This window comes from Dipodomys ordii, unplaced genomic scaffold (genome assembly GCF_000151885.1).
Source record: "Dipodomys ordii isolate 6190 unplaced genomic scaffold, Dord_2.0 Scaffold22, whole genome shotgun sequence".
NCBI lineage: Eukaryota > Metazoa > Chordata > Mammalia > Rodentia > Heteromyidae > Dipodomys > Dipodomys ordii.
The window spans coordinates 4,910,588-4,936,846 of NW_012267238.1; the positions used below are offsets into that span (position 1 = coordinate 4,910,588).

At 49.1% G+C, this 26,259-nt stretch overlaps 1 protein-coding gene across 1 annotated transcript in view; it reads left to right on the forward strand.

Moving 5' to 3' along the window:
- Window positions 1–24,685, forward strand: part of Dgat2 (diacylglycerol O-acyltransferase 2) — a 34,867-nt gene extending 10,182 nt beyond the window's left edge. Inside the window, exons 2-8 of the mRNA XM_013014204.1 lie at window positions 4,123–4,251; window positions 12,092–12,199; window positions 12,537–12,607; window positions 19,819–20,023; window positions 20,521–20,695; window positions 22,549–22,751; window positions 24,376–24,685. Coding sequence (XP_012869658.1) covers window positions 4,123–4,251; window positions 12,092–12,199; window positions 12,537–12,607; window positions 19,819–20,023; window positions 20,521–20,695; window positions 22,549–22,751; window positions 24,376–24,530 — 1,046 coding nt within the window. The 3' untranslated portion in view covers window positions 24,531–24,685. The remainder of the gene's footprint in view (window positions 1–4,122; window positions 4,252–12,091; window positions 12,200–12,536; window positions 12,608–19,818; window positions 20,024–20,520; window positions 20,696–22,548; window positions 22,752–24,375) is intronic.
- The last annotated feature ends 1,574 nt before the right edge of the window (window positions 24,686–26,259 follow it).

Here is a 26,259-nt window from a genome sequence, read left to right on the forward strand (position 1 = left end):
AGGAGAAGACGATAACTGAAGTGAAGGGAAGGTTAGGTGACCTAGATAGTCAGGCAGGGAAGACTGACCCAGGGTCTAAGGGGCTGTTCAGACTCTGCCACTCTTAGGCAAGTGTAGGGAGAGCCTGGGAAACTCTGGTTTCATCAGCATGGGGGTGTGGCCTCCCTGGTCACTCTGATTATCAGATGTAAAGCAAGGAGGTTGCAACACACCTGCCTACCTCAGTCTTGCCTGGCCTGTTTGCAGCTATTTGATCTAGTGCCGCAAACAGCTCTAGTGTCACCTGGCAGCAGGTAATCCACAGCTATTTGGTCTAGTGCTACCGGTGGCTCTAGTGTCATCTAGCAGCAGGTTATCTGTGGTGGGAAAACCTAGGTGGGGTTCACAATGCCCCCACAATCAGTTGCACAAGACTTCACAGTGCATATTATCAATGCATGTTATCCTGTGTGAGGCAGAGTGAGCATCCCTCCTTAGCTGGTCTCTTTCTAGAACCTGGGTGTAGACACAGGTGTAGTAAGGATCATCCCTCAGTGACATGATATGGTAGAAATGTTGAGAAACCTGTACCAGATTCCTGCTTACAAGCTTAACTTCTTTTGCTTTACCTTGCTTCAGTTTTCCTCTCTCTAAAGTGAGGTTGTTAGTCCTCTGCCTTCTCCACCCTTCCAGGGAGAGCTGTGGGGCACAGCTGTGGGACACACTGTACCACTAAGAGGGAGGAAACTGCTTTCTGGATGACAAGGAAGTTTCTTGGGGCTGTTCTATATCTCCCCTCCCTCTACCCTTCCTAAATTAGAGAGCAAATGAGCTGTGTCCAATGAATGGGTCTCTCTTGAGATCAGGCACCTTTGGGAAGAGTCAAGCTCTGGCACTGTCTTGCTGAGATGACTTGGATTTGGGTCACCATCAAAACAGGTGTGAGGATATTCAAATGCAGGAGTCTGCGTGCCTGTGCAAGGGCTTTGGAGGCCCAAAGCTCTGTGGGCCCCTTGGACTTAGCCCTGCATAGAGTCCATAGGAATGTCCAAAGCAGCCTTTCTTTTCTCCTCTCTCAGCAAACTTTATGAGCACCTGTTCCATGTCAAGCTCTGGCAGGTCACTGCAGACCCAGATATGCATCAGACAAAGTCCTGGGCTTAGGCAGCTCTGGATCTCATGGAATCAACTTGGACTAGGCAATGAGCACAAAAGAAGAGGCCTTGTGCTAGTCCCTCCTGACTTCATTGCTTTAAGGTGGCCCTTAGAGTTCTCAGAGAAGGACTGATCCTCTACCTCTGGTGGCTTCTTGGAAGAAATACTGGCCACTTGTGATTTAGAAAGATGAACTTTATGTCATTGTTCATCATCAGTGGACACAACAGAGTGGAGCAGTGACTCACTTAGGCCCACTGGGGGCTTCCACTGGGGCCTGGGGCTCAGCATCTGTAGATAGGCTAAAACGGGCTGGGACCTGAACCACGCAAAGCCACAGCCTCCTCCAGCTTCCTTCTCCAGGCAGCCATCACTGCCTCCTACAGAAATCCTAGCACGCCCTCCCCCTCCCCTTCCCAGTTTGCATTCTCACCTTGTTGGCACAGTGAATGCCGGGCAGTGGTTGAGACTGGGTATGTTAGTGTAAGAATAGAATGGACTGATGGCAGAGTCTGCCTGAGCTCTGGCTCTGGACTTGGGACACCGTTCTCTGGCTCCTGGGTTTCCTTGGTAAAATGGGATGAAAGTGGGACAACATGGGCTGTGAGTTCTTTCCCTCTGACTCTATTAAACTTAGCATGGAGATTGAGATGAGGCAAAGAAAGAACTTTTAGGTTTTCTCAGTTGTTCCAGGTGGGGTGTGTCACTGGTAAAGTTCTGCATGGATACCCCTGAGCCAAAGTGCTGCCACCAGACACAGTTGGCTGGCTCTGACCCAAAGGCAGGGGCCTACATAAGATGCAGCCTGGCTTGCCTTCCCAGAAGTGAGCCTCTAGTGCTGGCCTTTGGGGTCTTGCCTGCAGTGGAAAGCAGGCAGCCATGAGAAGACAGCCAATCCCCTGCCCTCCCTGACCTCTGCTTTCTGCTCAGCAGAAGGAAGGCTCCAAACTCTCTCCCTTCTCCCAATCTTGTTCTGCCTAACACTTTGGATTGAGACCTTTAAAGTCCTGATCCCCAGGACTTGTCAAAACTCTTTTAAGCCAGGCCCAAAGAAACATAGGTCCCATGGGTTCCCTTATTTGCAATAACTAGTATATGTCTGAGTCGTAAAAAAGGTCAGGTAAGTTGATGTTAGGGGAATGAACCCCAAGATAAGTATTCAAATTTTTTTTGGTTTTTGTTCCTTTCATGCAACAGTTTCTAACACATTTATAAGATGATTTCTATGTTGCTTTGTATGTCCCACCCCCAAAGTATAACCCATGCTTTCACTGTGTTTGATGTTGGTATAATTTGTGGAGGGGAAGGGCAAAAACAAATCGTTTAACTAGGGATACAGGTGGACCCATTGCAACAATGAGATGTACAAGTCGTTATGTTGAAAACGAACTTTACAACTTTGGGGGGGGGAGAACCGGGTTGGGGGAGGGGGCAGGATGGGAAGGGATGGGAAGGGGAAACAAAGAGGAGGCAACAATGCTTGATAAGAAATGTACTCTTTATCTTGCCCATGTAATTGTAACTCCTCTGTATGGTATTCTCACAATAAAAAATAAAACCACTTTGCCTGATTAGATCCAGGCAGCACAAGTAATACTGATGCTGTGTTCCTAGACCACATTGAGTAGAAAGTGCTTTTCGTCCCCTCTCCAGAGAGGACACTGGCCAACCATTGACTTGCCTACCATTAATCTACTGCTGATAGCTATGGCTGCTGGCAGGTGACATGGCCACTTGGCAGCTCAAGCCTATGTTTGAGCCTCATTTCCCTCCCTTATATACTTACCCATGTCTCTTCTCACACTCACTATACCTAATACCTACTACTACCTGGATGACCTTAAAGTGGGCAGGTCCCATATCTGGGCTTTGGTATCTATTAAGCTCTGCTGGTTGAATGTAAAGGGCCCTCAGGCTCCAGAGTATGCTGTTGGGCCAATCTCAAAATGGAATTTTGATAGAAGGGTCAAAGGATCAGATTACAGATGAACCCTCTGGAGTGGATAGGAATCTAGCCTCTTTATTTGCTTGCAGGTTAAGGTGAAAGGTTGCAAGACCCTCAAGGACAAGGCTATGGCTGAATCAACTGTCCTGAGTTTTGAGCAGTGTGTGGTGGGAGAATGCTTGGGCACACAACAGGCTCTCAGTGAAGCTATGTTTAGCAAAGGGCTCACAGCTTGGCTCAGCCAGGGCAGAGCGTGAATTGGCCTTACTTTAGTCTAGGGCTAGAGGGATTGGCCATGGCCTAGAGGCCTTTCTGTGTTCTTCCTCAGTACGTTCCAGCAGGGCATCATCCTGGAGAGGTACAACCACAATGGCAATTAAGTGGGCACATCTTGTCCTGACCTCCAGACCTTGCACTTGCTTGGTAGCAAAGAATAGCTCCAGGCTGCCTGAAGTTCTCTGCCCCCAGGTACATTAGTGAAGCAAAGGTCCGCACTTGGCTCCTCTGTTAGTACTGTACTGATGTTAAAAGGAAATCTCTCTGCTTGTTGTGAGGTGAGGGGGACTGGTGGTATTGAGGGGGAAGCAGGAGTTCCAACTCCTTGGCAAAGGAGCATCAGTCCCTGGATAGAGGGGACAGAACAGGGGTTACTGATGCTCAACTGATACAGTTAGACACACATACAAAAAATTGCAAATCAGATGTTGAACCTTTGTCCTTGGCCTCCCAGGTAGCAAAGGTTAAATATTTTTGCTGGTGCAGATAAAAGGGTAGAGACAGGAGTTGGGAGCAGAGCTGAGCGCATAGAACTGCTATTACAGAGGGATTAACCAAAGCTCAACTCCAGAACTTGTCTGTGTGATCTCCCAGTGACCCTGAGAGGGCCATGCTCATGGTACATGTACAGAGACCAGGGACAGTGTCTGGTTCTGTGACCCATGTTCTCATGTTTGTGAAGGTACCTGCAAAATGTTGGGCTGGTATTGGAACCCCTGAAACTGCAGGAAAGGGTGGCATTTAACTGTCATCTCCCTCTGCCACAGGTACTGGCTCCAGCATCCTCTCTGCCCTCCAGGACCTCTTCTCCATCACCTGGCTCAACAGGTCCAAAGTGGAAAAGCAGCTACAGGTCATCTCGGTACTACAGTGGGTCCTGTCCTTCCTCGTGCTGGGTAAGTGTGGCAAGGAGGGAGCACATGGGTGTGTGGACAGGACCCTGTCTCTAGCAGAGGTTAGAGTAGAAGCAACCTTCCTACAGCCTCTTCTTACTTTCTTCCACCTTTATCTCTAATTTAAGTGCTCCATTCCTAAGCATGCCTGAGGAGAGTGTGGGAGGAGGTGGTGCAGTCCATTTTGCAGATGGGAAACCTTTCAGCTCAGAGAAGTAGGCAGCTTGTCCAAAGTCACTGGAATCAGGGCTTGTAGGACCCCTAAACCCTGTGCCCTTCCTATATTGTTAGCCTGCCACCCACAGAATTTTCCGTGAGGTACATTGCTTTTTGCCTTTGGGGTATCTGAGGCCTGATTTGAGGCTTGACTGCTCTGAGATCTTATACAGGAGTCTTGTGTCCTGAACATTCTCCTTCTGACTCTGGGAACATATTGCTTATTTCTTGTGGCTTTTGTAGAAGCTGTGGAGTATGAAGGTAAAGGGAGGAGAGTATGGTAGTGTAGTTCCCATTGCAGGAGAGCTGTGTTAAGGAAACAACCTGAGACCACAGCCCCAGTCCTCATCCTTTCTGTTGAATTCACTCTAGCCACGAGCCTCACTGCCTGGCTGCCATGTCAGCCAGGGGCAGATAGGATCTAGGAGGAGGGCATGCCTTGCTCTCCTGGAAACTTCTTCCCAGGCCTGTGTACCCAGCACAACAGGTCGCTTCGTGAACATGTCAGTACAGGCAGCCTTGCCACACTGCCTCCAGTGTATCCCTGTGTCTGTGGCCAGGCCCTCTGGGCCACTTGCTCTTCCTGCTATCCAGGCTACTGATGCTCAGTTGTGTTAATGCACAGCAGGCGTGGACACTCGGTAAACACACTACAGTGGGAAAGACAAATCCTACAGTGTGCCAGGCCCTGGATGTGTCCCCTCTAAAGGGAAACTCATAGAGGTTCAGTGGCAGCCCAAGGCTGATACTCATTAAATGATGAATGGAGGTTTGAATGGAAACCCAATGACTATTTATTTTTTTGTCAGTCATGGGGCTGGACCTGGGTGCTGTCCCTGAGTTCTTCAGCTCAAGGCGAGTGCTGTACCACTTGAGCCACAGTGCCACTTATGGTTTTCTGGTAGTTAATAGGAAGTAAGAGTCTCATGGACTTTCCTGCCTAGGCTGGCTTTGAACCATGATCCTCAGGCCTCAGCCTCCTGAGTAGCTAGGATTACAGGCATGAGCCACTGGTACCCAGCTCCCAATGACTCTTTAGAGAGTCATTGAACCCCCAAAGTTAGATGCAAGATTTAATATATCTATTTTATCGGTTGTGGGGCTTGAACTCAGTGCCTGGGTGCTGTCCTTGAGCTTTTGTGCTCAACACTAGGACTCTACCACTTTGAGCCACAGCTTCACTTCCTAGATGCCAGATTATATGCAAAATCATCTCGATATTTTTTGTGGAGAAAGTCCATAGCTGTCCTAAGACTCTTAGAGGGACACACAGCCTCAGAAAAAGAAGGAACAGAGATTTAGAGAATAGAGCAACTTAAATCTAGGACCCCAGCTTCCCAGCCCCCTGACTAGACTGCTCTACCAGCTCCCCTTTGTCCCCACTTGCACTCAGAAGCCACCATTCTCTCCGTCTTAGTGGGTCAGGTTTTCAGTAGCATGTATAGCCTCAACCCACGCAGCAGCACCCAATGGGGTCTGGCCCCAAGCTGTAGGTTAACAATCATGCCCAACCACAGCCTAGAAACCTGCCTGAGCGAGTCTTCTCAACATCATTATGCAAGTGGGAGTCAGGCCTAGGTGGGGATGGGCATGTCTGCTAAGCTGCTGCTAATTACTATCCACCAGGAGCATCCCACACCTGCCTGCAGAGGCTTACCTGGTATTGAAAAGGCTGCCCCATCTATCCCTAGCCTCCCTCTGGCTGGACCAGAGGTTTTACTATTTGTTGTGCGTGGAGCACTCTGATATTTCAGTGAATGCTGTGTGCTCTCTCTCTCTCTCTCTCTCTCTCTCTCTCTCTCCCTCCTCCCCCTCCTCCTTTGTGCCACTATTGGGGCTTGAATTCAAGCTATTTTTGCTTAAGGCTGCTGTTCTACCACTTGAGCCACAGCTCCACTTCTAGCTTTTTGGTGATTAATTGGCAATAAGTGTCTCATAGACTTTGCTATCTGGCCTGTCTTCCAACTGTGACCCTCAAATCTCAGCCTCCTGAGTAGCTAAGATTAGAGGTGTGAGTCACTAAGGCTAGGCTTTACTTTGTTTTATTTATTTTTATTTGCTGGTGCTGGAGTTTGAACCTAGGACTTTACTTACACTTGCCAGGCAGGCACTCCACTAAGCCACACATCCAGTTCTTTCTTTTTGCTTTTAAATTTGTAATAATACTGTACAAAGAACATTGGGTTTCAAAGGAAACAAGTGATGTGGAAATAAGGATCTAATGGAGTTAGTAGGCCTGAGAGTGTGGCTTGTGCCTGTAGTGCAGATATTAAAGGAAAGGAAATGAGGATGGAGATTCAAGGCCTGCCTGGTCAACAAAGTTACTGAGATTCCATATCAACAAGTAAGCTAGATGTGGTGGTCATTTCTGTAATCTGAGCTACAAACAAGGAATAAGTAAGAGGATCATTGTTCAGGCCATTTCAATAAAAAAAAAAACCTGCAAGATCCTATATGAAACATAACTGAGGGGGCTGGGAATGTGGTTTAGTGGGTTCAATTCCTCAGTAGCACATACACAGAAAAGGCCAGAAGTGGTGCTATGGCTCAAATGGTAGAGTGCTATCCTTGAGCAAAAGAAGCTCAGGGACATTGCCCAGACCTTGAATTCAAACCCCAGGACTAGCAGAAAAAGAAAAAAAAAAGCAGAACTGAAGGAAAAAGGGCCAGGGCTTGGCTCAAGTGGTAAAAGTACCTGCCTAGCAAGCATGAGGCCCTGAGTTCAAGCCATAGTATTGCCACCCAAAAAAGTATTAAACTTATAGGCATTCATAGTTTAAAAAAATCTAACAACAAGTATAATACTTAGTAATTCTTTTCCTTCTTGTTGTTGTGAGGCTTGAACTCTGGGCCTGGGTGCTGTTCCTCAGCTCTTCAACTTAAGGCTAGCACTCTACCACCAGTTCCAGCTTTTCTGTTTATGTGGTGCTGAGGAATCAAACCCAAGGCCTCATGCATGCGAGGCAAGCACTCTACCACTGAGCCACCTTCCAGCCCAATACTTACTAATTCTTTTTATTAAACTGTTGTGAGACCTGGAAGCATTTTTTAATTAGCTTTTCAATCATCTTCTGGAAAGAAACATTCTAGTGTAACATTATTTTTTAAAAAATGACTGTGGCTGGGAATGTGGCTTAGTGGTAGAGTGCTTGCCTAGTATGCAGAAAGACCTGGGTTCGATTCCTCAGTACCACATAAACAGAAAAAGCCAGAAGTGGCACAGTGGCTCAAGTGATAGAGTGCTAGCCTTGAGCAAAAGAAGCTCGGGGACAGTGCCCAGACCCTGAGTTCAAGCTCCAGGACTGGAAAATAAACAAATAACTGTGATAAGGTATAGTCACTAGTGGGTATCATAAAGCTAGTACAGGGTATTTTCCTAGTACAGAGGTATGATATAGCCCTTTCCTACATCTCTAATACTAGGGGAAACAATGAAAAAGGCACTGATTGAAACTTGACTCTCCTTTTCTAGCGGAGGGCCCAAAAAATGTCATGTTCTTAGATAAGATTTCCTTTCATTAGCCACCCAATTCTCACGTTCTTCATGAACACCAGCTAAGAAACATTAAAAAAAAATTAAAAGCCAGGAACCCTCCCCAAAAGAAACAAACCCAAAAGCAAAACAAAAACCCACAACTGAATTTCATACATAGCCAAATGAAGGCAAGTAGGATTCAACATAACTGTATTTTACCAAATCAATCATGGGGAATCTTTGAATGGTAAGGGTTTTGTAAAAGGAGATGCCAAGTAGCGCTTCAAAACCTCAGACCAGGGCTGGGAAGGTGGCTCAGTGGTAGAGCGCTTGCCTTGCATGCTCAAGGCCCTGGGTTCGATTCCTCAGCACCACATAAGCAAAAAGAAAAAAGCTGGAAGTGGCGCTGTGGCTCAAGTGGTAGAGTTCTAGCCTTGAGCTGAAGAGCTGAGGGACAGCACCCAGGCCCAAAGTTCAGGCCCCATGACTGGACCCAAAAAACAACAACAACAACAAAAAAAACACCTCAGACCACAATCAAAGCACCAGTCAAACACCACTCGTTTAGATGTGTTCAAGGATGCTGACATTAATCACCAGCACATGTATTCAGGAAAAGGGAGAACAGTTATCACTGTCCTTTGATTGTGTTCAACCCAATCACCATGTTACAAAAACAGGAAGCTTCTCTACCCAGTACCAGGTATTTTCATTTCCCCTCCAAACCTACAAATTTCTGTAATTATCTCTGAAGAATGTAAGGAAGCAAAGAAACCACCTCTGAAGCATTAGCTTCCTCCTTATTCTAGTGTTTCATCTATTTACAGAATTTTTTTGTCAGTCATGGGGCTTGAAATCAGGACCTGGGCACTGTCCCTGAGCATTTTTGCTCAAGGCTAGCACTCTACCACTTAGAGCTACAGTGCCACTTCTGGAGGTTGATTGGAGATAAGAGTCTTACAGACTTTTCTGCCTGGGCTGGCTTCAAACTATGATCCTAGATCTCAACCTCCTGAGTAGCTAAGATTACAGGCATGAGCCATCAGCACCCAGCTCATAGACTTTTTTGTTTTAAGTTGAAAGCATATGCACTTAAGCACTATGTGCATGTATTCGTATATAAGTTCTGATGGCTTTGCTGGGTTCCAGAGACTCATGCCTGTAATCCTAGCTACTCGGGAGCCTGGGACCTGTGGTTTGAAGCCAGCCCAGGCAGGAAAGTTGATGAGACTCTTATCTCCAGTTAACCACCAAAAAGCTAGTAGTGGAGCTCAGGCTCAAAAGTGGTAGAGTGCTAGCCTGGAGCAAAAAAGCTCAGGGATAGTGCTCAGGCCTTGAGTTTAAGCCTTAGGACCTACAGACACACAAATGAAAAAATTTTAAAGTGAGAAACCCCGAATTCAAGTCCCAGTACTGACCCATGTGCACACACACGCACATGCAGATACATGCGTGCATGCACACAAGTCTAATGGTTTAAGTAGTGATGCAAAATGAGTTCCCAACATATCTGCAACAACTATAACATGATGTGAAAAAACTTTTGTCATCCATTGGTGTTCCTGTCAACAGACAGTGCTGAGACTTCTGCAGTTTGTTATACCCATAAGGGCTAAGCCTCCATGAGAGATGAGTGCAGATTTACATGTCACTTGCTACCCTAGCCCTGGCCATCAATACTGTGTTGCCAGACTGTACATTACACTCATTTTGTTTTCTCAACATCCTGGAAGGAAGTAGAGCTCAGGTCTGAGCAGTGGCAGTCTGTGACAGGACCACAGTGCTCACTATTGTCCTGTCTGCATGGACACTGAGCATCACAGATTGCCCTGCACCACAGGCCTCACTACACGAGGTGCTTTGTGATCCCATGCTGTACAGGAAGACAGGCTGTGAAGTGAGTGGGCTCTTCACTGCATTGAGAGTGTTTACGTCTCATGGGTCTCATGACTTCAGTTCCCACTGCAGCCTAAGAAAGCAGAATAAGGGACAGCCTTTCCAAAGGAGAACAAGGACTAGACACTGAGAAAGAAAGATTTGATGGATTTTATTTTACTTTATTTAATTTTTTTTGTCAGAGACCCGAACTTGAACTTGGTATCTGAGGCTTTCAGTCATTGGCCAGCGCTCTACCACCTGAGCCACACTCCCACCCCCAGATCTGATCATTTTGTCCAATAAAACTTTCCATGTTGGTGGCTGGGTTCTTCCTCCCAAGGAGTTCAGGGAAGCTTTTACTACAGGGAATCTGATAAGAGGGGCAGATGATAAGAGAAATGAGAAGGGCTGAAACTGAAATGCTTTCCTTGGGATCCTATCTTTTTTTTAATGTGTGCCATCTCTGGGGCATTAACTCACAGCCTGGGCACTGTCCCTGACCCTTTGTACTCAGGGCTAATGCTCTACCACTTGAACTACAACTCTACTTCCAGCTTTTTTGGTATTTCATTGGAGGAAAGAGTTTCATGGACTTTCCTGCCAAGGCTGTCCTTGAATCTCAATCCTGAACTCTCAGCCTCCTGAGTAGCTAGACTGACAGGTATGAGACACTGGTTCCTGGCCTCATCCATCTTTTCATTCTTTGTCTAGGTTGCTTTAGCTACATAGTAAGAATAGCTCCCTCTCAGGGATACCAGCCCTCCATGCATAGGCCCCGTCAGCCTGCTACCTCTAAGAGAGCTGGGGTTTACTGGCATTTAGGTCTTCATGCTGCTCACACTCCAGTGTGAACCACACAGACCCTGTTCTGGTCCTCCTTCTGCACTCACCAATTGCCACAGGGATTGCAGTCCCTGCAGGGTGTGGGGCTATGGTGTGGAGCCTTGCCAGCCCCAAGCAAGGGGACCTGAGGCAAGCTGCTGAACAATGTGACTTTGTAAGCAGCCTAAACATAGATGTGGCATTTTGCCCAGCTGCCTGAGGAATGCCACAGTTGCCTGTACCAGGGGATGTGACCTGCAGATATTTTCCAGGACTCACCTTCCCCATGTGTGATGTCCCTTCCATACTGCCCCCAGAACCAGATACTTGGTCACTCTATCCAGATGGTTCTGGGTTTTAGCATGGCTCTTACATCCAGAATAGCACTGGCTTTGGGAAGAGATGCGACAAGGGTGCCATTTCTCTGCCCTTAGGCTCACAGAGCCTGTCCTCTCCCCGGCCTTCTAGAGGAACTGCTCATTATGGTAAAAGAGGGCACTGAATTCCTGGGCCAGGCCTCTCCCACACCTCTTCTACCAAGCATGGGTCCTGCTGTCCCTTGGTCTCCGCTGAGTTTCAGAGGACAAAGATTCTCCCCACCCCAGTATGAAGAACTCAGAGGGGCCAGATCCCCTCTGAGGGATAGATTGATCCTGAGCTAGGCCTGAAAGGCAAAGCAAACACTGGAGAGAAAGCAGCCCTGACAAGGGCAACTAGGGGCAGGCACACCATGAGATAAACCATGCAGGTTCACACTTCCCTTCCCTCTGGTGTTGGGTTCAGCCCATGGCCAGCAGGCCCAGGACCCAGAGATCTGCAGAAGAGTCTTTCAAGCATTCTGCTGGGATTGGAGGGGAAGCAGACTTCCGGCTTTGGCCTGGGATTGCCTGGCCCTCCCTTGTGTTGGACAGAGCCAGCTCTCTTCCTGTTTCACAAGTTCCTATTGGGGTCCCTCTGGCGCATCTCTGAGACATCTCGTCTTTTGTGAACTTCTGAAGCCTACCGCAGAGTGTGCACTTCAGAATCAGATCCCAGTTTGAATGCTAGCTCTGCTGCTGTCCTCTTGCGGGACCTGAGCAAGTCACCTCCCCTTCAGCCTCAATATTCTCATCTCTAAAATGAGAATAAAGGTCACTGGCTTAACCCAGGCCTGAGAAGTACAGAGGCACTTGGGAGCTGTCTCCTCCCTTGATCCACAGTGATTTTGCTGAGCCAGCAACACAGGGAGAGCTGTGGGGAGGGACCATGGGCACAACTCTACAGGAGGCTGTTCCCTCCTCTGATACTGCTGCCCACACACCACGGAGCCCATTCCCCCCCTCAGCACCAAGACTGCCTGGCAGAATCTAGATCACGCTGGAGTCCATGGCCTTGCCTCCTCCCCAGGCTAAGTGCTCCAGGAAACAGTAGGAGGACTGAGCCTCACCTGTGGCTGCCCCCCACCCCCCCCAGGAGTGGCCTGCAGCCTCATCCTCATGTACACCTTCTGTACCGATTGCTGGCTCATCTCTGTGCTCTACTTCACCTGGCTGGCATTTGACTGGAACACACCCAAGAAAGGTAAGCTCCTACTCCCCCTGCGTAGCCACATCTAGTCCTCCTCATTTCCTCATGGGTGCAGCCTTGTTTTATGTAACACACCTATTTTACGGACAGCACAGGGCAGGGCAGTGTGCAGCCTTGGGTGGGGGTTCAGAGGTCCAGTTAGCACCTTCCATCAAGGCTTTCATAATCCTGGGAATGTGTGTGGGAAGGAGCCTGTTGGGCAGGGAGGAAGATGCAGCATGGGCCTGAGGGGTGCCTCCTGCAGGGGCTCACACTAGCTCTCTCTTGTCTGCATTACCCAAATGTCCCACACCTTCACTTCTTACTAACACTGTGTTTTGTTCCCTGGAAGGTGGCAGGAGATCACAGTGGGTACGGAACTGGGCTGTGTGGCGCTACTTTCGTGACTACTTTCCCATCCAGGTAAAGACTTGTGGGTGGTAACTTGGGAGGGTGGGAATGGAAGGAAACTTGAACTCAGGACTTAATCCACCCCTGTACAATGACCATATCTGGGTGTTGAAGTGAGCTTTTCCCCTATGAGCATCAGGTTATGTTATTCCTGCCTTTTGAGTTACGTAGTGCCATACTAGATAAGGAGAAAGACTTGGAGCAGGAGGATTCTAGTATGTCAGCTATAAGTAAGTTCCTTCAGTTGAACTTCACATTCAGCTTTGAGCTTCCTGGCAGTCAAGGCAAAAGAGAAACATAATAGTCATTGACTTTGTTTGGGGAAGGCAAGTTTCTAGTTGTTGTTATTGTTGGGGAAACAAGACTTGTTTTAGCTTTTGGATCTGAGAGATCCAGCGGGGTGATACAGCTGCATATATTATGGGCATTGTTTGCTTTTCTGTGACTTCAGAACATAGTTTACAATGAGGGTGGTTTATCCCGAGCAGCAGTATCAAGGTATGTCAAGTTTATCTAGCCTGAACTAGGTCTAGAAGTTACATATGTGGTGTGAGAGGTTTTGTTTCCTTCCAAAGGTCTTAGAGAACTGTCACTTCTCTCTTTCATTCACTGGGGTCATAGCCATGGGGATGAGCAGTGAACAAAGGACAAGCCTCCAAGGTTGGAAAGTAGTTTTGGAAGGGTTTGGTCTAGAGTTGCTTTGAGGATGTGTGGTACTGAGGAGCCAGGGGAAACTGAGAACAGAGGTCTTGGGTTTGAAAAACAGGGTGGGGGTGTTGGTTGGTAAAGACAACAGAGAAGATGGAGAGTTTGTTTATTAGGAGCCAGCACTTTTTCTCATGGCAGCCTAGAAGGCAGCCCTGAACTCTGTCCTTTTCTCCTGAAGAAGAGCCGCAGGGTCAGAGAGTCGCCAAGATTTCCTGAGATTACAATTGCCATCTTGCTTGAAAGCCTGGGCTTCTCCCAGCCTAGGACGAGGCCTCTCTGTACATCAGAGCTGTGAGAGGTCGGCTGGAGGAGTGACTTGGGCTTCCCACACTGGGGGTATGGAGACAGGATACAGGATGAGCCTATTATGGCTAGAGTGGGAGCCTGTCTTTCAGGACACAGCAGCCCCCACCCCCACCCCAGGAAGCAAGTTTAGACCCAAATGGTCCTTGAATTTCCTTCTTGTGACACCCTAGGCTGCTTGAGGGCCTCCATGGTGCTCCTCTGAGCACTTGAATGCCTTGGCTCTATCTGTTCCCCTGCTGGGTTTGCAAGCTGAGGGATAAAGCAGAGCTGCCTGGCCCTGACACAAGTGGAGGATTGTGGACTGTCGTGGCAGAGCCTCCCTCAGCACCCAGCCCTGGCACACCCAAGCCCCAAAGCTGCCCAGCAGAAAGCAGGGGCCTAAAGGTGGAGGTAGCATGTGAACCTGAAAGTGTCCTATGCATGATGCAGGGAGGTGTACCAGGGTTGTGAGTCAACACAGAGACCTCCTGTCCTGCTGCCTGGAGGTGCATTCCTGCACTGCTTGCAATTTTGGGGTGGCCCTCTAGGGTCACTCCCTCTGCCCACCTGGTCCTGACCAGGCCCTTCCTGTCTCTCAGGGTCACAGTTCCCTCTCCTCCCTGTTCTGACACCCATGTCTGAATGGTCTGAGATTGCTATAGCTGGAGGAAGCCTCTCATTTTGGAGGTTAAGCCTCTGAGTCCCAGAGGGTCAGGACTTATCCATTCTATACAGCAGGAATGTTGGAGTCCAGGCTCCTGAATCCAGCTCCCATCACCTGTTTCCCACCCAAGAGAGACTCAGTCCCTAGATCTCCACTGCCTTCTTTCCCTCTGCTGTTGAAGACATGGGTCTAAGTCCCTGAGTTAGTTGTCCTCCTATTCACTGACAAGCCATTGAGTTTGTCTGTTGTTGGCTTTGTGCTAGCCCTGCAGACACAGAAGAATGAGCCCTGTGCCTGCCTTTGGGATGGGCTCACTGTCTGATGAATCCTTCTAGACTGTCTCTTTTTGTACAGACTTTCTCAAGCTCACTGAGAGTCACTTGCTTCCTCTGCTCAATGGAGCTGTTAAGTGACATACCCTTGTGTCACAGTTGAGAGGGACAATAATGGGTTCCATTCTTTTGTCTCTTTCTTTCCTGCCCTAGGAGTCAGGCTACAGTGTTCTCTCTTGTGGCTGTAGCTTCATCCCCAGAAGATTTCCTGGAGGCTGGAAGCCCTCTTACCCAGATCAGGGTGACTTGATGGCCATTGGTCAGACCTGATGGTTAGTCAGTTGTCCTTCCCCCCCCCCCCCGCCATCTCTACCCTTCCAAAAGAACCCAGACACGCAGGTGCTGGTGGCTCACACCTGTAATCCTAGCTACTCAGGAGGCTGAGATCTGAGGATCGCAGTTCAAAGCCAGCCCAGGCAAGAAAGTCTGTGAGACTCTTATCTCCAATTAACCACCAGAAAACTGGAAGTGGTGCTGTGGCTTAAGTGGTAGAGCACAAGCCTTTTTTTTTTTTTTTGGGTCCGGTCATGGGGCCTGAACTCTGGGCCTGGGCGCTGTCCCTCAGCTCTTCAGCTCAAGGCTAGCGCTCTACCACTTGAGCCACAGCACCACTTCCGGCTTTTTTCTTTTTGCTTATGTGGTGCTGAGGAATCCCCAGGGCCTCATGCATGCAAGGCAAGTGCTCTACCACTGAGCCACTTCCCAGTGAGCACTAGCCTTGAGCTGAAGAGCTGAGGGACAGCATCCAGGCCTGGAGTTCAAGCCCCACGACTGACCAAAAAAAAAAAAAGAACCTAGACACACCCCATGTCCTCTGTCCCTTCTGTGTTCTGAGAAGCCAGCTGGGATTGAAGCCAGGGTATGCGCAAGCTGGCACCAGGACAAAAACCAAGTGTGATCCTGTCGTCCTATGCTCGTATAGTGATCTGTCACTTACCTCCTCACCCTCCCCACTCCTTCCTGGTGAGGCTCTGGCTCTCTGCCTCCAAAGCAGCCCAGCTGGCCTGGAGAACACTTTTCCTGGCATAGATTAGTGCTCAAGTGTCAGCAGCAGCCACCTGGAAGAGGTGTCCTGGATCACCCCTCCTTGAGATATATGAAGGACCTTTGGAGAGCAGGCTTGGAAAGACTCTTAAGTTTCAAATCATTTGTCTGTCCAACTGCTTTATTTCACAGATGGGCACTCTGAGGCTCAGAGAGGAAGGACTTGCCTGCACAGTCATGAAACCAATCAATGGCAAATGGCTTAGGAGCCAGGGCTGCCTGCTTCAGGCTGCTCCACTTCTGTGTTCTGCCTCTCCCTGCCTCTCCCCATGTGAGGCTCAGAGCCTTCCTTGGTGTGGAGCTGGGGAAGGACAAGCCTCCCTGAGCACCTTTTCTGTCCTAGGAGGCAGGGTATGTGACCTGCCAGGAATGTATCCCAGTCTCACATTGGCCAGTAGGCTTGGCATGGACACCCTGTTAGGCTGGGACTTGGCCATGAGAACAGGCTTGTCAACAGAACTCAGCAGCAGTGCCCTTCCTCCCTCTGGAGTGGACGTTCTGTCCACTGCTACGTGAGGGGAGTGTGACCAGGCCACAGATGAGAGCTCTATCAGATGTTTCCATTCTTCTGGGAGTGGTACCAAGGGCATTAACCTATTGGGCATCATGCAGAGCCTCATGGAGCCACCTGGCCCATCAGATAGAGCCCACCAGGTAACACATTTTCATCACAGAGGTCAGGAAGAAGTACAGTGAGGTGACCTCCTGGGGTCAGTTGCAGTACCTCTCTGTAGGCCACAGTGTCAACCTTGGCATCCAAGGAATGGCCAGATCTATAGGCTTTGTGGTCCATTCTTTGCTTCAGCTACAGGTAACAGGGCTGGGTCTGGCTGTCAATCAGGAACAAGTTTCCAGACTTGGGTTTCTTCTAGGAAGAAGAGGCATTTGGGCTCTTCTCTTCATGCTTTCCTTCCTGTGGGAACTGTCCCAAGGTGCCTTTTAATTCTGACTTTATTGAGGACTAGGTAGGTGGGCAGCCCTGTCTGGCAAAGGCAACACCCCTAGCTTTACACAGCCTTGTAGAGCCCTCATTGCTTCCAGCCCTGGCCTTCCATAGTCATTGAGTGGACAGCAGAGAGCTATCAGAGTTCTCAAGCAGCTTCGATCTGTTTGCCAAAGGCAGGTTAAGACGGGAAGTCCCAGGCTCATGCCTATGTAATCTGAGCTACTCAGGAGTCTGAGATAAGAGAGTCAGGTTCAAAGCCAGCCTTGGCAGGAAAGTCTATGAGACTCTTATCTCCAATTAACCACCAAAAAGTTGAAATTGGTGCTGTAGCTAAAATGGTAGAATACTAGCCTTGAACAACAACAACAAAAAAAAAAAAAAGATCAAGGATAGGACAGGACAGCACTCAGTTACGGAGTTCAAGTCCTAGGATTGCCCTCACCTCCAAAAGAGATGGAATACCTTACACTAGGGGTGACACTAAGGGAATCTGGTTTACATTCATTTTTGAATATTTTTAATTTTATTTTTTTATTTTGTCAGTCATGGGGCTTGAACTCAGGGTGTAGGCACTGTCCTTGAGCTTTTTCTTCTCTAGGCTAGTGCTCTACCACTTTGAGCCACACCACCACTTCCTGGTTTACATTCATAATACAGGTCTCAGCAGAGCTGGGAGGGGTATCTACCACTCCATTCCATTTTCATTTTCCCCTCCCTTCTTCTCTCCCTCCTTCCTTCCCTTCCTTCCTCTTTATTGTTATTATAAAGGTGATATACAGAGGTTACAGTTACAGAAGTCAGGTAAAGAATACATTTATAGTCAGGCACTGGTGGCTCATGCCTATAATCCTAGCTACTCAGAAGGCTGAGATATAAGGATCATGGTTTGAAGCCAGCTGGGGCAGGAAAGTCCATGAGACTCTTAACTCCAATAAACTACTCAGAAAAAGTTGGAAGTGGCGCTGTGGCTCAAGTAGTAGAGAGCGCTAGCCTTTAGCACAGAGAGGCTTAGGTCCTGAGCACCAGGTCTTGAGTTCAAGCCCCAGGACCAGCACAAAAAATTTACTTTTGGACAATGTCACCTTTCCCCTCCCATCCCCACCCATGAATTGTATAGTGTTTAGTATATAGTGTCTAGTGAGTACCACTGCTACATTTGTTCACCCTTTGTCCCTTCATTTCTGTGGTCCCTCTTACCCTCCCAAAGACAGATAAATGAACAAACAGGACAAAAAGAAAAATAGCTGCACTTGCTTTCTTTCCCTTTCTTCCTTCCTTCCCTCCCTCCTTCTTTTCCTTCCCTCCTTCCTTCCCTCCCTCCTTCCCTCCTTTCTCTCTTCCTTCCTTCCTTCCTTCCTTTTTTTCCTTCTTTTCCCTCCCTCCCTCCCCTCTCTTTTTTTCTCTCTCTCCCTTCCTTCCTTCCTTTCCTTCTTTCCCTCCCTCTCTCTCTTTTTTCTTTCTTTTCTTTCTGTGTGCCAGTAATGGAGCTTGAACTCAGGACCTCTTGCTCTTGCTTGACTTTTTTGCAGAAAACTGACACTCTTTTTTTTTTTTTTTGTCGGTCGTGGGACTTGAACTCTGGGCCTGGGTACTGTCTCTCAGCTCTTCTGCTCAAGGCGAGCGCTCTACCACTTGAGCTATAGCACCACTTCCGGTTTTCTGGTGGTTTATTGGAGATAGGAGTCTCACGGTCTCTCCTGCCCGGGCTGGCTTTGGACCGTGATCCTCAGATCTCAGCCTCCTGAGTAGCTAGGATTACAGGCGTGAGCCACCAGCGCCCGGCAAAGCTGACACTCTTACCAGTTGAGCCATACTTCTATTTCAGACAGGCTTTTCGCTTGTTAATTAGAAATATGACTCTCTTGGATTTATGTATTCAGAAAAGTCTCAAACCTCTGCTCTTCAGATCTCAGCCTTTTGAGTGGCTCAGATTACTGGCAAGTGCCACCAGCACCTGCATTTCATTTTTCTGAGGCTATCACCAGGCACTCTGCTCCCCAAATTGAGTGCAAGAGCTTTCACTTTTGGCCCCAAAAGTTCCCAAATATCTCTAAACAAGCAGCCCAGACCCACATGCACTGCTTTGGCTCAGGAAAGTTAGATTTCTGGAAGTTTATCTCATGAAAACAGGAATGAGCACAAAGAGAAGGTATTTATTGAAGCATAGCTTCACATAGGAAATTTGAACACTAAAAATGGCCATCAATCTGGACATGAGGCAGTGCTGCTACACTGGCATAGCTTTGTCTGATAGGTACAAGGCTGTATCTGGTAGAAATGAGGGAGGTCATGTCGTGCTTTATTTTCCTGTGGTCTATGTGTTCTTCCTGAGTATTATTTTTCTAATCAGAAGGAGATGGGTGTTGAGCACTCTTACTGTCCCTTCCACTTGGCACCCCTCCCTCCTCAGCCCAGTCCCGTGTCTAGCCTTTGCTTGGTCAGGGATACTTTGTACTGCCCCAGGGGCCTCAGGGCATGCCATGGGTCCTGAGGAAGCCCACTGTTCTTTGGAGCATCCCAGGACAACTGTGTTGACAGTGGCACAGGTCAGGTTGTCAGCTGCTGCAGCTATGCACCTTCCCCCCCATCCCCCACCCCCTAGGACTGGCTGGTACAGGGCTGACATTTGCTCTGTCCTGTCTTTCTTGCCTCAGAACCTGAGCAGAGCCTGGCTGCCTGACAGGAAGTTTCCGTCAGGCCAGCTGTTTTGTTCCTTGGCTACTGGAGAAGTAGGAGGTGGGCTACTAGTCACTGTTGTCCTGTAAGCTACTGATGAGTCTTTAGGGTACCAAGCCAGACAGACCCTTCTTCCAGGGAGCTCCCAGGCAGGGAAGGCTGACTGTGGCTGACAGAACTGCCGCTGAGTCCCCTCTTGCTAAACAAGACTCTTCCCCTGAGCGGATACCCTTTTTAGTCTGAGTGGGCCAAGTTGGATTTGAATTTTAGAGCAAATCACTCTGGTTGAGGTGGGGAAGATGAATCCAGAGACAAGAAGGCAGGAGGATGGCCAGATGTGAATAAATGATCCCTGTGTTGGGGCAGGGGGGTGGGAGTGGGGGGCGGGCTGGGAAGCACAGGGGAATGAGAGTCCCCATAATGGCCCCAATGATGAGAGTCTGAGGTTAAGTTTGCATAGCCACTACAGCCTGTTGGGCCCACAGAGTCCCTTCCCCACCTTTTAGACATGCCTTGGTCGGTACCCTTTTCCTGGACATTGGTCTCTGACCCATGGCTTTCTTTGCAGCTGGTGAAGACGCACAACCTAGTAACGACCAGGAACTACATCTTTGGGTACCACCCTCATGGCATCATGGGCCTAGGAGCCTTCTGCAACTTCAGCACAGAGGCCACCGAAGTGAGCAAGAAATTCCCTGGCATAAGGCCCTACCTGGCCACACTGGCTGGCAACTTCCGGATGCCTGTGTTGCGGGAGTACTTGATGTCAGGAGGTGAGACTCTCACCCTGCTCACCCTTGCCAAAGCCTACAAGCAGGATGGCACACAGAAACAAACACTGTTCCACTGGTGCTGGTGCCTTGTGGGGAGATGCAAGTTACTACAGACACCTAGGTTAGGGAGATCGGCTCATGGGGTCTTTAGGAGTCATGCTGGCTCCCTTTTCTGAACATACCAACCCTTGTACTGTGTGTTTTACAACCTGGTCGTTGTCTACCTGCCATGATCCACAACTGCCTGACTCATGAGAGCTTCAGCACCAAGCACCAGCCTGACAGAGTTAGGACCCCAGAGAAAGTTTGTTCAGTTGAATTCCCCACCTACCTCCTATCATTTTCCTCATTTTACAGATAAGCTGAGGCTCAAAAGGTAATTATCATAGGGTCATACAGGTATGGAGTTCAAGGATAGGTTTTGTTTTCTATTTGTGCACGTGGGTAGTGAGTGCATCCATGTGCAATCCTGATCTGTGTCCCTGTTGCCCTTCCAGGCATCTGTCCTGTCAACCGGGACACCATAGACTACCTGCTTTCAAAGAATGGGAGTGGCAATGCCATCATCATCGTAGTAGGGGGTGCAGCTGAGTCTTTGAGTTCCATGCCTGGCAAGAATGCAGTCACTCTGCGGAACCGCAAGGGCTTTGTGAAACTGGCCCTGCGCCATGGGTAAGCGCGCCTGTGCATGCAAGCACGCACCTCCAGTGATCTCCTCAGGCTAGGCAACAGGCCTTTAGGCCTCTGGAAGGGAGGAGGGTACGTGCTCTAAGAAAGCAAAGAAGGGAGGGAAAGTTGGAAGCTGGCCTGCGTAATGTGGGCCAAGTGTGCTCAAGTACAGGTGAAGAAAAGGTTTAGCCTGTGACCCTTGGGTTCTTGTAGGTAGAGCGAGTGGCCAGGCTCATAAGTAGGGTGTGTAAAGACTTACAACCTGAACTTAGGGGCCAGGCTGTGGCTCAGTGGGAGAGCAAGTGCCTAGCATGTTTTGTCAGTGGCTTTAGACCCTAACACTCCCCTTCCCCCCCAAAAAAAAAGGAAAAAGAAAGAAAAAACACCTAAGGCCAAAAGGAGCTGGCATGGTTAGAAATGAGAGGGAAGGTTCATAGGAGGGTAACTTGGAGGTCAGGGGAGGAGCTGAACTGTGACACATTGGCATTATCCCCTGTTACCCTCTGACAAACACATCTGCTGCTGTGGCTCTCTTTGACTGCCTGTACAAGGAGACTGCATCCCCACCTGCTTAGTCTGTGGGGGGCAGAGCCAGTTCAGAGTAGTGTTTGCTGTCCATATCTACTGCTTTCCTCCCAGATTTGGGGCTTTGGGCCCAAATCAGTTCTTAGGATGATGGACCTGCAGCTATGCAAAGGCTGGGATGTAGCCTACAGTCACAAGTTAGAGAGGACACTTGGCCATGCCAAGGAGGCTCCAGCTGTGTAGGAGTGTGGTCAAGGCAGAGCATCTCTTCTCTGCCCTCCCAGGACACATCTCGGACTTTAGAAGAGGCTTCTCTGCAGAACTTAGCCCTAAGTCTGCCCTTGGCCGACCAGTCTCTGCCTTTAGGGAACAGCAGCAGCTGTGGGAGTGGAGGGACACATGGAGAAAACACAGTGTGCTGAGTCTGTGACACAGGGTGGCTCCAGGGTGACTTCAGATTTGCCTGAGGTAGGCTGGGACAAGGAATCAGGCCCTGACTGATGGGGGCAAGTGTGGCCTTCCAGAGCAGGTATCCCTGTGTGATGAGCAGAGAGGCATAAGAATCTGGAGTGAAGACGCTGGGCGCTGGGGGCCTATACCTGTAATCCTAGTTCCAAGCCTGTCCAGGCAGGAAAGCCCATGAGATGATGATTCTTCTTCCTCCTCCTCCTCTTCCCTCCTCGTCGTCCTCCTCCTCCTCCTTCTTCATCCCTCCCTCTTCCTCCTCCTTCCTCCCTCCTCCTCCTTCTCCTGTCCTCCTCCTCCTCCTCCTCCTCCTCCCTCCTCCTCTTCCTTCTTCATCCCTCCCTCTTCCTCCTCCCTCCTCCTCCTCCTTCTTCTTCTCTGATCTGAGGCTTGAACTCAGGGCCTGGGTGCTATTCCTGAGCTTTTGCTCAAAGCTAGTGCTGTACCACTTGAGCCATAGTTGCCACTTGGCACTTGGAGATGAGTGGACTTTCCTGCTTAGACTTGCTTCAAACCAAGATCCTCATATCTCAGCCTTCTGAGTAGCTAGGTTTATAGGTGTGAGCCACTACCACCTGGCATACCCCTGAGATTCTTATCTCCAACAAACTACCAAAAAAAAAGCCAGAAGTAGAGCTGTGGCTCAAGTTATAGAGAGATGTCCTAGAGCAAGGTCAGGGACAGCACCAGGCCCTGAGTTCAAGCCCCAGGACTGGCAAGAAAATTAATCTGGAATGAAGGACCAGAGGTTCTGATCTACCCTAAGAATCAAGGGACAGCTTGCCTGGTGTCCAGGTCCTCTAGGGTGACCATAGGAACTAAAGCCAGTTTCTTCGGTGTGACAGACCCTGACCTCTCTCTTGCAGAGCTGACCTGGTTCCTACTTACTCCTTCGGGGAGAATGAGGTGTACAAGCAGGTGATCTTCGAGGAGGGCTCCTGGGGACGGTGGGTCCAGAAGAAGTTCCAGAAGTATATTGGCTTTGCCCCATGCATCTTCCATGGCCGAGGCCTCTTCTCATCTGATACTTGGGGGCTAGTGCCCTACTCCAAGCCCATCACCACTGTAGGTGAGTCCCAGCCCACACACAGAAGGCCATCCAATGCACAGCAGGGTGGCTGGGAGGCTACCTGGCTCTGACCGCTTAGGTACTAGGAGTGGAGGTAGGAGGTGGCCAGTGGGAGTGGGGAGTGAAAAGCATAAAGTCACATGAGGAAAGCCCTGCAGGCAAGTTGAGGGGGTGTTGCAGTAGCTCCTATCAAGGAGGTGACTCTGGCATTATTAGGTAATAATAGGATTTATGTACTCACAAAAGGGCAGAAGAGAGTGCTATCAAAAAGAATGACCTAGAGGAAGCTGGGCTACATACACTGTGGTGATCTCTGAAACTTAGAAGGCACAAATTAAGAGGATCATAGGTTGAAGCTGGCCCTGGCAAAAAGGGAGACATCCCTCCCCCTCTATGTCAGCCAGTAAGCTGGTGTTGTAAATCTAGGAGTCATAGGTAGGAAGATCATGTCCAGGCTGGTCTTAGGGAAAAATTAGAAACCCTATCTGAAAAGAAAAATTACAACAAAAAAGGACTGGTTCAAGTGAAACTATGAGTTCAAACTCTAATACTACAAAAAAATTGAAAAAAGAAAAAGAAAAGAAAAGTAGCCTAAAAGAAGTCCCAGTAACAGGATTCTGTGGCTTTTTGAGGAAAAGAAAGAAAAAAACAACTGGAGCATAGACCCATTAGAAGTGTGGCAAAACACTGGCTGTGCTGTTTTGGGTGTGTTTGGGACATATTAGAGAATTTCAGTCTTATCACCTGCTGGGCACGTGTATGTAGTCATGGGTTGAAGATCACAGGCCAGAGATCATGTCAGTAGAGCTTGTGGATCAGAATAGTGCACTTCAAAGACCAAAGCTCTCCTAGACAGAGTGGAGGCAGCCGCACACACTTCCCCCACAGCACAGGTGTGGCTGGAGAGGGGACAGGTCCTGGGGCAGAGGAAGGCCTTGGCTTCTCATCTGGTATAAAGCTGGGAAGACTGGTTCTGGTGGACATTTTAAAGTGACCCCTGGGGCTGCTGAACAGCAAATGAGTTAGAACAGGCCTGATGGGAAGCCACAGAACCAGTCTCCAGGCTTTCTTGGTGGTGGTGGCCTGTATCTTGGATGGATAGAGTGACAGGGGAGCTGGAGGAGAAACCTCACAAAGAGCATTTGACCTAGAGATGGGCTGGTTTGGAGATAAGCAGGATAAGAGAACAGAAACAGGCATAGAAGGGGAGAGTTGGTCTCCCCCCCCCCCCCACACATACTTCTGTCCTTCCCTACTGTTCAAAGCACATTCCATTCTTCAGACAATCCTTAGTTAAGCCCTATGAGGAGGATTCCCCAGATGACAGATGAGGAAACATAGCTTTCCCTGAGCAGAGCCAAAGTAGAGTGGTTCACTTGATTCCATGCCTTGCACGGTAGCTTCTGGCTGGGTACAGTGAGTTGATTTCATCTTCTCTTAATTTCTCTGCTGTGTGATCTTAGGCTGCTTCCTTCTCATGCTCTGGAGCCTCAGTCTTCTCAATCATAGAAGGAGATGGTCTGGGATGAAGCATAGTCCCTGCCAAGTGATTAGCATCACCCTGGACCCTGGGATAGCTGATGGCATTTACTGACCTCATGCCTTTTCCATCCTTCCTCAACAGTGGGTGAGCCCATCACCATCCCCAAACTGGAGCACCCAACCCAGCAGGACATTGACCTATACCACACCATGTACATGGAGGCCCTGGTGAAGCTCTTCGACAGGCACAAGACCAAGTTCGGCCTCCCAGAGACAGAGGTCCTGGAGGTGAACTAACCAATCCAGCCCTTGAGAAGTCAGCTCCTGGAAGGAACCAGCGGGCAAAATCGTTTTCTACCGAGCATTCTCAAGTGCTTTTTGTTCTGTAAATTTGGAAGCGTGATGGGTGTCTGTGGGTTATTTAAAAGAAATTATAATTTGTTAAACCATTACAATGTTAGGTCTTTTTTCAGAAGGAACAAGTCACTATCTCCAGCTCTCTCACTTTCAGTGTGTCCTGTTCCTGGTGGTGATGAGCACACAGCCCCTTTATGATTCCTCCTCCCCAAAATGATAGAGAAAGCTCGCCCTGATTGGGCCCTTAGAAACCCAAGCTGGTTAAATGATCCACTCTTTTCCTCAGAGCTGCAAGGTAGAAGCCATAAACACCTCCATTCCTACCCCCCTCATGGGGTTGCAGGACTCGGGGGAGGACACAAAGGACACACCTCTCCCACTTGGGGAGGACAGTGGAAGCATCTTGAATGTTCCAGCTTGGGTGTTCTTTCTGCCTCCTCACCTTTCCCACAAGTCTGTCCAAATCGAACAGGCCCCCTGCGATATTGTGCTGGGGACGGGGCTCTCTCCCCGAGGCACTGTTCACTCACCACAGACTGGAAGTGACTGGTTTTGCTCCAGAGGCTGACAGCCTGGACTTCGCCCAGCTCAGCCTTGGCCTGGAGAAGCACATACTTCCCAGATGCCTTGGTTTTCCTGAGCCTCCCAAAGTCTGGTGAGAGGACCGGCCCCTGTTCTGTTCATAAACTGGGTCCAGGACAGGAGGCCCCCAATCCTTAGCTTTCCATATGTGTGCCTTCCTCAGAGTATTGGGGTCCCTCCTGTGTGTTTTCTCTCTATGAGATTGCTGTACCATGTCAGACTTTTGTATATTCCTAGACAAATAAACAGAAACTAGAACCCTCCATGAGTCATCGTTGGGGCTGGGGCTGCCTGCAGGACCCTCTGGGGTTCTGCTTGTCTATTGTGTAACAGGTGGCTTCAAAACTTAGGAGCTTTTTACATTTATTCTCCCAGCCCTGAGACAGAGTCCTCTGCTCGGTCTCTGCCCAAGTCTGCAGTCCCAGTGTTGGCCCAGGCCACAGGTGGCTCAAGCCCAAACCACTTCCCAAGATACTCATGTGAGTGGTGAGATTATCTCTTCCTCCTGGGCTATCAACCAGAGGCCATTCTGGGTTCCTTGTCATGAGTGCACTCCCACAGAGGTGGAGTGAAAACAGGCTTCATGAGGATAGATGAGAAAAGCCAGGGTGAAGTGATTCTAGGACACAGCCTTTTGTAACTAGCCTCCAGGAGTGATGTCTCAGGCAGGGCCTGGAGTGTGTAGGTCCATCCCACACAAAAGAGGAGGGGATGAATGCTAAAAGGCAAGCTCTCAAAGGATGGCTCTGCAGAATGGCAGAGGGGCTACCCAAACCATGTTCCCTACCACAGCTGTAGCAAAAAGGGACCACCTAGACTACTGTCACCCTAGACACAAAGTTATGAGACACTACTGCTCTGGGTTTTTGTTGTTGTTGGTGGTGGTGGTGGTTGTGGGGCTTGAACTCAGGGCCTGGGCACTGTCCCTGAGCCTCTGTGCTCAAGGCTAGCACTCTACCACTTGAGCCACAGCACCATTTATGGTTTTTGTGTGTTTTATTGGAGATAAGAGTCTCATGAGGACTTTTCTGCCCAGGCTGGTTTTGAAATGCAGTCCTCTGATCTCATCCTCCTCAGTAGCTAGGAT